At 41.8% G+C, this 13,033-nt stretch overlaps 1 protein-coding gene and 1 non-coding gene across 4 annotated transcripts in view; both read right to left on the bottom strand.

Annotated features, from left to right (window-relative positions):
* The window catches only part of CFAP418 (cilia and flagella associated protein 418), a 124,354-nt gene extending 111,898 nt beyond the window's left edge, over window positions 1-12,456 (bottom strand). Inside the window, exons 1-6 of one of the 3 annotated variants that reach the window (XR_008211083.1) lie at window positions 12,304-12,456; window positions 10,364-10,463; window positions 9,336-9,406; window positions 8,328-8,393; window positions 7,348-7,443; window positions 4,442-5,836 (exon numbers count right to left, since the gene is read on the bottom strand). Coding sequence is in view for 1 of the 3 variants with exons in the window: in XM_052703320.1 (XP_052559280.1) it covers window positions 5,677-5,836; window positions 7,348-7,443; window positions 8,328-8,393; window positions 9,336-9,406; window positions 10,364-10,463; window positions 12,304-12,431 (621 nt within the window). In the remaining 2 variants the exon portion in view is untranslated. Of the gene's footprint in view, window positions 1-1,878; window positions 5,837-7,347; window positions 7,444-8,327; window positions 8,394-9,335; window positions 9,407-10,363; window positions 10,464-12,303 lie in introns of those variants that run through there. The other 2 variants (XR_008211082.1, XM_052703320.1) reach the window with 2 other exon arrangements.
* A 188-nt stretch (window positions 12,457-12,644) lies between these two features.
* Window positions 12,645-12,726, bottom strand: TRNAS-AGA (transfer RNA serine (anticodon AGA)). The gene has a single exon. It is a non-coding gene; the product is annotated as a tRNA-Ser (tRNA).
* Window positions 12,727-13,033: the final 307 nt, after the last annotated feature.

Consider the following 13,033-nt stretch of genomic DNA (forward strand, 5'->3'; position numbering starts at 1 on the left):
GCTCCCATCTTCCATATTGCTTTTCTTCATAGACAGAAACAATATTTTGGCATTTCTAGAACCTTGATCTTATGCCAGTTTCTTTGTAAGTTTTGCCATCTTGTCACACCTTGGGCAGTGTGCTTTCATAGAATCAAGGAACGGCCTAGCTTGAAAAGGACCTCAAAGATCATCTAGTCTCAACCTCCCTGCCATGAGCAGGGTTGCCAACCACCAGACCTGGCTGCCCAGAGTATATAAACTATATCAACTTTGTACTGGACATCATGAGATTCTGAATTACACAACCTCTGCTTGCCAAAATTGCTTAACAGCATTTTCAGAGGAAATTAATTGGGGCAGGGTGAAAAGTAAATCCCAAAGGAGACTCAGTTCTTCCTCTGATGTTGCTAGAAGATACATACACATGTGTGTGTATGTATGTATGTGTGTATGTTTATGTATATGCACACATATTTTTACTATGATTCTTTAGCTGAGGGCTAAAAGATAATCAGCTTCAGTACAGGTCAAGGACCACTTGAGTAGTTTGGATGAAGTCATGCAAAAATCAAGTGGGGTTGCCACAGATCTGGCTGCCCCATCTATAATTATACCAATGGGAGACAAATACAAAAATAGGCAAACCTTGATTACTCTAGAAAAAAAGGCTGTGGTTGTACAGTGAAGCAGAAGCCTGGACTGCAACACTCAGCGGTGTTGCTCTGCCCTCTACAGACGACATGGTGTAATCACATCTTACTCCCAAAGACTTTTAAAGTATGTCTAAAACAGCAGAATTAAAGCTGTCAAAGTGAATTGAACACGCATAGGAACTACCCTCTAGGGTATAGGGTATAGCATAGGAACTACCCTCTAACCACACACTGTGACACTGCAAAGCATGAGTAAGGTAAGTTGGGGGTATTTGTGAGACAGTGCTTCCTGTGAGTTCTTACCACATCCACACTGCCTATTCAGAATGTGAAATAATTGTTGCCCCAATGGCACCAATACCTGGAACTCAAGTGCAAAATGGATAATAAGATTTAGGTCAATTACTCTAATTTGTGTCATGCAGAATTTCTTCATGCTGGAGAAACAAGATTTTATTCCAACACCTGTAGGCAGAGCAAGTTCTTCCTGGTACTTTGTCATAACATCTAGGAGATTGCAAACAGAGTGCTCCCTTCACCCATAACCCCACCTTTAAGTGCTATGAAACGAGTGATAGCCTGCCTTCACTGACACATGAAGGTACCAGCATCCTGCTCTGTAAGTTCAGCTATATGCCACCTCCCACAGCAACTGCCTCCAACTTTTATCCTAGCTAAATGTTCAAGAAACGTGGTAAATGCATCTGCCTTTTTGAACTCACTTCAATTTAATGTACTGTCCACGTGCTGTCTGATAGAGAATGATAAAACTTTTACTTCACACATAATTGCTTCATCCCCACTGAGGTGAGAAAACAACATCTACTTGCTCTTTCTCACGACCTTGCAACGCTTTTTTATTGGTGGAATTTCATGACCCTTTCAACAGAGAAAACATGGTCCCCCATCATTTTCGTAAGTCTTCTCTTAGACAGGAACAACGTATTAGAGTCACAGTTTTCAAGACACACAATTCAGATTTGTTCCACTTCTTCATCTTACTGACACATCTACATTTTACAAAGACATTCCTCAGTGCACATATGGTTGGGCCCAGTGTGAAAAAAAAAAAGCCTGGTAGGATGAGTTTGCTTTGGCATCTCCCAAAACAGCGCACTGTGTGAGTGCCACTTGTGCCAGCTGCACACTCAGGAAAGAAAGAAGCGAGCGGTCTTCTAACAAGTGGAAACTTCTGGTGCCTCACATTTACAGAATGCTTTAAGTAAAAAACTGAAATACTTGCTCAGAAAAAAAGAAATCTTTATTCAATTTTACACAACGCAGACCCTGCTGTATGTAACACTACTATGCTTTAGTATGTTAAATTCTATGGCAGGCCAATATCTTTAATAAAAAAGTCATAAAGTAAAGCTGTAATAAAATATATTATGTACATCAGAACTTTATTTCTCTTTATAAGTACTGCATGAACATAGATTTTAAGAAGTTGCTATGACATTAAACCACCAACTACATTTCCAACTGCACTTTCGCATGGATTCTCATTTTTTTATACCTATTGCTTGTTTTGTTGAGGAATCTGATATGGACTAATGCTGCAGGCTAGAAAATTTCCAAGTACATCACCCAAGCCAAATGAAAGTCTTGTTATCACCTTGCCTACTTCCCAAACAGAAATGGTATTATTTCTTCCAAAGCAAAAATTAAAGGAAAATAATGATCACATTTATACTCAGCAAAGCTGTTCTCCAGTACTTCAGTCTGAGCACAGCTGAATGGCATTCTGAAACAAAATTCTTCCTGTAATCCCAGCTGTCTCAGAGAAGTGACACAGAAGTATCATGTAAACTCTGGGCTACATCTTGAGAACCTTTGTGCAATCTTAGAATACTTTTAAGCACAGAAGCTCCAACGTTACATCCTTTTACATTCTTTTCATTTGAAGAGGTTTGTAACACCTAACACTGAAGGTAGGGAACTGAAATGCTTAATACCAGTCCTCTTTCCAGCAAAATAATTACATTTAATGACACACTATTCTCAGATCTAGAAATACATTGAATTCTGTAATGGAGAACACTACAATAAGCATTATTTCTGCATGTGTCTGTAATTTCACTTGGGCAATGTGCTGCCATCTATACCCCATCTATCTGACCAAGGTCAGGACCAAGTAAATATACTTGAATAAATGTGATTTCAGAGGAATGCTCAGGTTTCAGTACACACTTACCAATAAAGATTATCTTTTAACATTTTCAGGGCTTGGAGTGTGGTCTTAATGGAGTTAGTGGCAAGATCATTTGATAACAATCATGTATGAGAGCACACTGTTTCTACAACTGTCTGGGTTAATAGAAGACTGAGGGCTGAGGTGACATAAGAAAACTGCTGATGTAATGGTATCAATCAATATTCACAGCAATTTTTACTTCTTCTGCACTTTTAGTCTACAATGTCTCAATTCCTCCCTAGCCTCACCTTTTCAGGTGCTGCAGGTCGTCTTCTTGTCATAACAATCACTAAGACAGATGCCTTGAACTTTGTTCCAGCAAGGCTCCACACTTGGTAGTTCTAGAGAGGGTGACAACTTGTTTAAAACAGGGTGCAGGAGACACGCTTCTTTTCTTAAGTCACATGAGACTTGGTCTCACCAACTGAGACAGGTGTTAGGACTTGGCCTGTTTCCTGCTCACAGTGTTTTCTACATTATGGCACCTGGAAGCCCTGATCAAAGCAGCATCCCATGGGGCTACCTGGTCATCAGTCTCAAATGGCCTTGAAACAGGCAAGCCAAGACAACTCAGCACTCTTTGAAGTGCCTTCAAGAAGAACAAAATTCCTTCTTCTCTTTGCTTGTTAATAAATTAGGCATTATAACGGAGCTGTTCTCTCACCATTACCTGGTTCTAACTAGTGTTCTCCAGGAATGGAAGCAGCTTCGACCCATGTGAACAAAACAGACGAACACTCACCTCTTACAGTCCACATAAGGACTATCTCTTCACTGAAGAGAGAAAGGTCAGCTGACCTCTTCCAGTATTAATCAGCTGGTCTCCTGTTTATGTGTCTCCTGAACCTGTTGTTTTAGACTTGTCACTGTTGGAACTGCTGTCTGAAACAGCAATTGTGTTGAAAATAATACCTGGCCTCAAAGTTTGCATACATCCCTATGCCAAGGGAGACTGAAGTATCTCTCCAAAGCCAATTCACCTCTGAGCCTACTAGCAAGGCTGCGTGTGCCACTGCAACATGCACATGCACTCTACAGCACCAAAGCACTGTGCATGTAAGCACTGCTAGGTCTCTCAGGCACACTACAAGTCCTCTAAAAGCTTTAAAAAACGCTCATAGAAGCAGAAGGTGAGCAGGAAGCAGAATGCATTATGTCTCTGGTCACAAGCAAAATCTGCTCTTTCAGAAGGGTACAGAAAAAGCTACAAAGTCAAGAGGTGACTTTTCTAAGAAAGATCATGTAATTGTTCTAAAAAAGCTCAGAAGAACAACAGATCGATCATGTACAAATTACAGCAATGAGCAAAATGACACAAAAACAGAAATAGATCAGTAGGCTTAGAATTTGCAGAAAGAAAGTAATTTTGAATTTATATGTAGAATACAGAATCATAGAACAGCTCAGGTTGGAAAAGACCTTAAAGATCATGGTACAACCACGACCTGACCATACTACCCTAATTAACAACCTTCTGCTAAATCATGATCCTGAGCACCACAACCAAATGGATCTGAAACACATCCAGGGATGGTGACTCAACCACCTCCCTGGGGAGCCTATTGCAGGGCTTAACAACCCTTCTGTAAAGAAGTGTTTCCTGATATCCAACCTAAACCTCCCCTGGCACAACCTGAGGCCATTTCCCCTCATCCTGTCACCTGTCACGAGTGAGAAGAGACCAGCTCTGCTCTCTCTGTAAGCACCTTTCAGGTATTTGAATATTACACACTGCATAGCAGAAATACTAACAGACTTCCCATTATGGGACCTTTCAATAACATGACTGCCAAGATAATCCTGACCTTCCTTCTTCTCCCCTGAAACCCAAATCCATCCCTGTGTTATTTATACATAGTGAAAAGCAGGAGTTCATAAACTACAGTGACACTAGCTACAATCAAGACAATTCCCCAAGTAACATAATACTGGAAGTAGTGTTATGATGTTGCTGGGGGAAGGGAGTGTGTTGTAACAGGGCAGTTACACTTTCTGAATAACATTTGGACGTGAGGCTGAAGTGAAAGCTACAGAAGCTGAAAAAAATCCAAATGTGAAAGTCAGTGGGGATATACTGCTTTCTCACTCCTTACAGACTGATCCTTTTTTTCCCTTGAAAGTATCCACAGAAGTCATGCAGTCTTCAAAACATCTTTTAAATTGCATGTTTAATAGTTGTACAATAACCTGTTCATCTCTTGCAACGAAGGCTGAAGGGAAGTCGAAGAAATTCCCTGTGGTAAAAGTCCTGAGTCAGCAGAAAGTGCTTTGAAGAAAGCAGTATTGGAAATTGAATTGGAAAGAAATTTCCAACACCTGCAGATTTTGGCTACTGTCAGCTCAAATAAAGTGTTGGGGGTGCACTGAAACCTTAGAGGTGAGAGTTGATCTTGCAGTATACTTTTAAGAGATCTACAACCACTTGCTCATTAGCAGCTATGAGCAAAGCAAAACAGTATTAATTTCTGTGTAGAAATTTATACACTTGTGTGTCATGGCTGCATCTCAGCCCACTGTTTTCTCTGAGTCCAACATTTTGCAGCCAAGGGAAAAAAGGCTCTGTGCTAGATAGAAGGAACATGCTTAAGGTGCTTTATCTGTGTCTAAATCTGTCCTTTTCCTCTTCCTTTCTCTTACACTGCTGAATATGAGCCTTAGCATTATTTAGTCTCCACAAAACCTACAAATTGTTTCTCCTAATAATTCAACTCCCCATACTGCTTGCAATACAAAGTGAAAAGAAGAGTTTTTGGATAAAACTCTGAGTGTTATGATCTATTTCTAAATAGAAATATTCAGGTTTCTCTCTGTTGCCAGAAAACTGCAGGTACCACACACAGGAGGACTTCATTCTGCATGTTTACCACAAACCCACCGAAGCTGCTGGTCTGCCTGGAGGTCAGTTAATTCACTGATGGATCTCCAGCTGCACTGACAAGCATACGCTCGCGATCCTTTCTTCTTTATCATCTTTGCTCTCAGTTTATTGAGGTCAGGCATGTTATTCCTGTCAAACAAATGAATTCAGTTTAAAACTGTACTTTTTTTTTTTTTTTTTTTAAATTAAAGAAGAAAACTCATGAGGCTATTTCATTTCACAAAAGCTCTTAACATTTCTGAGTACCACTGACAGGAATGGGTTTAGGGATACGCTTAAATTCTGTTTTGAACACAGTCCTCTCCTGAGAGCAAAACTCAGTGTGTAGTTTCTGAACTCTCAAATCAGATGCAGTTTAATGTTTCTGTAAGTAACGTTCTCTGTCTTGTTTGGAGACCCTGCTTCAGCCTCCAGAGAAAGAACCAGGTAGAATCAATCTCATTAATAAGAAATTGTACAAAACTGTATTAATCTGATCAACCTTTCATCAATATTACAATTATCTGATACTACCTCCTTTCATGTTATTATATTTTTTATCAGGATCTCGGAAGCAGAAGAATTTAGACTTTAGGTAAATTGAAGAATTGTATTTTTATTTAGCCTTTCTAGCTACCAAACTCACCTTAGATTTGGGCCACACTGTATTTTGACATTTATTTTACAAATGTTGCTGTTTTTAAGCACTGAGAATAAAAAAATTTCACTGTAAAAGATATGCAAGTTGTTGAGGGAGGGAAATCATAGGAAAACCAAAAACGTAGTATAAGAAAAATAATGGAACAGGAGAGGATTTATCCATTACTGCTCTGTTACACCCTGTCTCACACCCCCTGGTGGCCAAACACATACTCTGAACGCAACCATTATCTCCACCTGAGAACAGACACATACAGAGAATTCACCACAATAAGAATTTAAACCTGGTGTCTGCACTAGGAGCATGCCTACTGTGTAACACTTCACTCTTAGCATTTGGTACAGTTGCAGAGAAACTGGAAAGAAGAATGCCTTAATTTTAACTCTTCCAAAAAAATCAAAATGACTAAAATCAAAGAGTTCACAACATAACCAGAAAGTAAAAACCCCAACTCTTCAATTAATCAAATACTGCTTAAAAAAAAAAAAAAAAAAAAAAAAAAAAAAAAAAAAAAAAAAGCCTGTTAAGTAAGCAAGCTATTTGATTTCCACTGAACAGGGCAATACTTCATACTGCAGAAAGCAGAAAAACTGCCTTGAAACAATTGTAGCTTATGCCACTGCAGGTATGCTGAGAAGTACATGCTGGCACTGCATGCAATTTCTTTTTACATCCAGCAGTGGCCCATCAGAGGCCAACCCATCACACTGATTACCTGCTTATTTTGACAGTATTGCTGCCTCACAATTTACCAAACCTGAATTCTTTTTAAAAGCAGAAGGTGAGGGTGATGGAGGAAGAAATGGAAAGGCGTGAACGCAGATGGTGGGAGATGTCTGCAGGAAGAAGAATGCAGCTTTCCCAAGAGATTACTGAAGAGGTTGCACCCATGCTCCTTATTAGATAACATGGACTGCCAAGGACTCTTCACTTTCCCTGTTCCCATCAAGCCCTGAAGCAGAGTAAAACAATATTAACACCAAACCCTCCTGAGACATACCTGAAAAAAAGGTAATCACAGGACTGATCCCAGATGTAGTCATTGAAAAGCGATACACGGAAGTCACAAGCAGTGCAACGCAGCTGGTCACACGTCCTGGCCAAAGACAAAAAAACCACCAGAAATCTCCAAGAGCTTGTAACAGTAAGAGAAGCTACACAGATCGTTACAGTTTTACAACAAAACACACTCAGAAATACTAGAAGTGTGGTTGACCTGTAATCTTAATTTTCCACATCTCTGGATGACCCATTATGTACGCATTCAAACCTACGATCACGCAGTAACTTTTCCAGGTTCCTTGAATATGCCAAATAATCTGATATTCCATATATACTCTTTGATCCTTCTCACCGGTGTGGCACCTGACTATCACCTGCATAGGCATCATGTGTAAATTACTACAAAAGAAGTTTACAAAAAAAGCAGAAGGAAATGCATTAATTTTCTATTGGATATCAGAGCTATGTATCTGAAGTCCCTTTCCTCCAGTTAAAGTACCTTTCCTGAAGTTACCAAGCACTCTGCTTGTCCTCAATTGAGGCTCTGGGATGCCTGTCTTCAGTTCAAGCTGTGGAATGACTTAAACTAGTCTACTGATTTAGGAGGCATGCTCTGCCATCACACAGAAAGCTAAAGAGAAGCACAGAGAAATACAACACTAGAGCAACAACCTCCTTAACTACACGGGTTTGATTTTTGGAGTCTCTTGTCTCATTTGCACACATTCTTCAACTCCTCAAATGAAAAAGAGGATCCTGTGGTCACAAACAGGGGACTGGAGAAGATCAGCAAACTCAGACTGCAGTTACAGGCAGCTGTGCGTTTCAATGGACATAGAGCTGTCCCTGCAGTTCAAACTCAGGGCTCTGCACCACCACAGAAACACAGTTGTGATTAAAACTAATTTAAAACTAATTTAAATTAATTTAAACTAATTTAGATTAAAACTAATGATAAATAGATTTTTTTTTTTTAACCTTTTTGAAATATTTGTTCCTACGCCATTTGGTGAAGAGCTTCCACCCAGGTACACTGGACAGCATCTGTGGATTTAATTAAAAGAAAATAATGAAGTAGTAGCAAAACATTTTGAAAAAAGGCAGCTCAATGCTAATTTAAATGGTTGTGTGTTACACTGCTTCAAGTAGTACTTTTTCAGCAAGATTTTCCTTTAGTCCCTTAAAGGCCTGGCAAGTTAATATTTATTCAATACAGGCAAAGCATCAAATGCTTACGAACGATTGAATTCCATTTTTTTTCTTTTGCCAGGATACTCATAGAAAAACTGTGATAAACAATGTCTTTATGGAAGTGGGGCTGTTTAGTCTGGGGAAGAGAAGGCTGAGGGGAGACCTTATTATGCTCTTCAAATACCTGAAAGGTGATTGCACCGAGAGCGGGGTTGGTCTCTTCTCACTCGTGACAGGATGAGGGGAAATGGCCTCAAGTTGTGCCAGGGGAAGTTTAGGTTGGATATCAGGAAACACTTCTTTACAGAAGGGTTGTTAAGCCCTGCAATAGGCTCCCCAGGGAGGTGGCTGAGTCACCATCCCTGGATGTGTTTAAAAACTGTTTGGATGTGGTGCTCAGGGACATCATTTAGCAGAGGGCTGTTAGTTAGGGTAGTATGGTCAGGTTGTGGTTGGACTCAATGATCTTTAAGGTCTTTTCCAACCTGAGCTGTTCTATGATTCTTCAATGCTTCGTGACTAAATATTGCAGTGTTTGATAACTGCATTTGTCCAGAAGGCAGAGGAAACTTGTTCCATAATTACTTATATGGTAAATAATTTTGATCACATGAAAACATATCAATAATTCTTTAACATTAACTTTCTGTTCAACAGTGTGTTTTTTCTGATAAAGTTAACTGAATACTCATTTTTTTTTTCTTAGTTGACATCAAGACAAATTAAACATGAGTAAAACTATCAGACAAGCTATAATCAAGCTATGTTCAAGTAGCCCAAACGTTTTTCATTTACCTTTTCCTATGAGCCTGTACAACAGCACTATTGCTTCCAGGTGTGACACTTGGGTAGTTAGACTTCAATTTCTATTTAAAAAGCAAAGAATAAAAGGCAGCATTTCAGCAATATGGCAATAGACTGTTTTACTAAAAAAGCAAGAGTCAGGAAATCCAAATAATCCAGTAAAACCAGGACTAGGAATTTGGGATTTTTCTTGTTCAGTTTTCTGTAAGGCCGTTTGAGACAAAATGTGCTGAAGTGACAGATAGATAGGTAGAAAGGCTGCTCTCCCCATAGCAAATTTCCAGCTCTGCCTGAAGGAACTGACACAATCACCTTGACTTTAGAATGAAGACCTGCTCCTGCCTCCTGGATATGTCTGGAGTGCTGTGCCCAATACAAAAGTGATATGGACATCATGGAATAGGTCCTGCAAAGCACCGTGAAGGTGATTAAAGTCTTTAGACCATCTGACACACAGGTAGAAGCTGAGAGCTGGGACTGCTTAGCCTGTGGAAGATCAAGGTCAGCAGAGTTTTGTCAGTGGATACAAATATATGCTGGGGAGAAGCAAACATGACATATTCAGACTATTGCCAGTTTGTGTCAGTGCCCACTGACAAGAGGTGGGGTGATGGACACAAACTGAAACATCAGAAAAAAAATTACTGTGAGGATGATCTAACACAGGAACAGGTTACAGGTTTAGTTTGTGAAATCTCCTCCCTTGAAAAACCTAATTCAAAATCTAACTGGACACACTCCTAAGCAACAGGCTTGAGCAGACAATTAGGTTTTTTTTTTTTATTTTACATTACCTTGAACTAGCATTCCCTTTAACAGCCTGGGTTAGGTGATCTCTTTATATCTCTCCTGTTCATCGCTACAGGATTGTTGTGCTTTCCTTCCTGCTTTATTTTTCAGTTTAATTCCACAGCATATTTCCATTCTTTCTTGTTTTAAATCAGTTTTAGTTTGTAGTTTTTAATTTTTTTCCATCACTGGACTTCATGCTTTCTGCATTTCTCCTGACTTGTACTCACCAGAGGTGTTCTGGCAAAGCTGCTGTCATTACAGATTTCATCAATAATGTCATCTATATCATCTTCATCACTGCCAGCACCCATTAATGTTCTAGCTGATCTGAAACACAAGCAAATCAACTTTCATTTTGCAGCACGATCAGAGTAATTATAAGAACTGTAAGTTAAAAACATAAAATTAGTCACAATCTTGTCCTCTAATATTACTGTAGTATCTAAGGTAGGCCATCCAAATAATTATGGACAAGATGTACCATGCAGGATAAGGCCTCTTCATTGAACTGTCTTATAACTGGCCTTCTGCTTATTGCCTTTATTCCCTACCACTTCCAACCTTCAATAAAGTAGTGATAACAGAACCCCTGTGGCACTCACTGAGTAACAGAATGGACAGCCCTGATTTTTTACATTTATTTTCAGCAGCAGATATACAGAAAGGTCAGAAGGAGCTCTCTCCTCATGTTAAACGACTCACAAATACAATTTAGAACACAATGCATTGGGCTATTGTCTCCTGCTGGCTTTTTTTTTTTTTTTCTTCTTCATACCAATCAAAATGCAGAAATCTCTAAAACAGTAAAGTAACACTTTGAAATTAGCAAGCTTTATGCCTCACAGATCCCATCTAACGTGCTCAGGTCAGTCACTATTCATGTGTCCAGCAGTCTTCGATGCAAATGCAGCAGGCTTTCTCTGGGGGTGTACCACCACTCAAAATGGTTCTATTACTGTCCTTTTAGAAGGAGTGACAAGATTGCAGGACATAGGTCAACACCAAAAGCAGACAGTGATAAAATACAGCAGTAATACACAGGAGAAGTGACAGATGTGTCTGGAGGGATGTCTGTATGGAAATTTGAACCTGCTCTTTAGTATCACAACTAGTTCTTGAAGCAGTGAATCTGCTCACTAACCCCGTGTCTCCAACCTGGCAGAGCACAGTTCCCACTCAAAAAGCCTTTATTTTTATTCTTTTCAACTATAGCAGCAGTGTTTATTTTTATAATCCATAATTTATAAACTTAAGAGCCTTTGTTAGAAATTCAAAGTGGATTAACTGCACATTAAGCCTTTAAAGCTAGATGGGTGAGGTGGGAGGCATTTGTAAAGCTCACCTTTGCTGGTCTGTGAAAGAGGTTGGCCTGTGAAAGAGGATGCTGACTTTGTATGCATATCTGTGGTCCTTCTCATCGTGTAAGAGACAGAATTGGCCATTTAGGGCAGCTGCCTACAAGGAGATGTGCTCTCTGTCCTGCTTATAAAGATGGCTCAGTTGATGGATGTGGAAGAAGCCGAATTGACAATGAACGCTGCTCAGGTCACTGTTTGAACACCTCAGTGAGAGCAGGCTTAGCTGAGGAAGCAGCAAGGAGCTCCTCGGGAGCCTCAACGCCTATGAAAAGCCTACAAGCCTATGAAACATTTCCCACTGTGGGCCTGCAGCCAAGGAAAGAACTCCAAGGAGGGCAATGCCAGGCTGCTAACCCACCGGCTGAAAGAAGCTGCTCCACGGGCAAGGTCAGCTTTAGCGCAGCCTTAACCAGGAACGTCTGAGCATGAAGGGACCCCTGCAGGCCAACGCCCTGACCAGGGACAGCCACAGCTCACCGGCTGCTCAGGGCCCCCACAGCCCGGCCTCAGGACCCCCCTACAGCCGCTCTGGGCAAACCGGGATGCCTCGCCGCGCTGACCTAGCAAGCTTCTTCCTTACATCCAATCTACATCTCCTCTCTTTCAGTCTGAAACCAAACGACGGAGCTACGTAACATCTGGCCGTGGCTCACAAACAGACGCAGGTTTAGTGCCACTTTTATTCCGATACTCCTGAGAAACGGCGGCAATCAGACGCGGGGCCGTAATCCCACATGCTGAGCTCCATGCAGGCCCCACCCCCCTCCTGCCCCGCCGGCCGGAGATTCGCACGTCGGAACGCCGCTCACCTGCCCTCCGCCGCCGCCGCCGCCCGCTCCCTGTCGCCGTTCCGACCTCCGTCCGCAGCCCCCCGCTCCGGCATGCGGCAGAACCTCCGCTCCACCTCGTCCAGTAGCCGATCCAGCTCGTCCGCCATCTTGCCTCAGCCGGCCGTTGCCAGGGCGGCCTCGCACCGCCCTCCCTTCCAGGGCGGAGCCCCCGCTCCCGCCGGGTGCCGGGGTGGTCCTGGGGCGGTTCTGCCGCGGTGGGAACTGTGAGCCCGTCCGCCTGGTCTGTCCGGGCGGGTGGACTTGTTCTAAAGAAAAGGTGAACAAATAAAAACAGTCCTCCGGAACGCATCAGTTCCGGCCGTAGTCGGCAGGATTCGAACCTGCGCGGGGAGACCCCAATGGATTTCTAGTCCATCGCCTTAACCACTCGGCCACGACTACGCATGTTGGAGTGTTGTTTCCCAGCATACTAGTGATGTGTGCTCTGCTGCCGTCACCCCAGGCAGCTGCCTCAGGGCCAGGAGCGGCTCTTTCTGTTAAAACAGGGGCCGTGGTGGCTTAGAATTTAGGTCTCTGCCGGTAGAGCAAAATGTATAAAACAGAGCTGATGCTTAATGGACGCCTGTAGGAAATTTGCAACTGGCCATTGGCGTGCATGGGAGGGTGAGACTGGGATGTGTCAGCTTCTGGCCAGTTCCGCCTGGTTCTGGTTGGCTCCGGCTTGCATGCTGAAGGTAGCATTGAGGGA

The sequence above is a fragment of the Tympanuchus pallidicinctus genome, unplaced genomic scaffold (genome assembly GCF_026119805.1).
Source record: "Tympanuchus pallidicinctus isolate F22 unplaced genomic scaffold, pur_lepc_1.0 scaffold5, whole genome shotgun sequence".
Taxonomy (NCBI): Eukaryota; Metazoa; Chordata; class Aves; order Galliformes; family Phasianidae; genus Tympanuchus; species Tympanuchus pallidicinctus.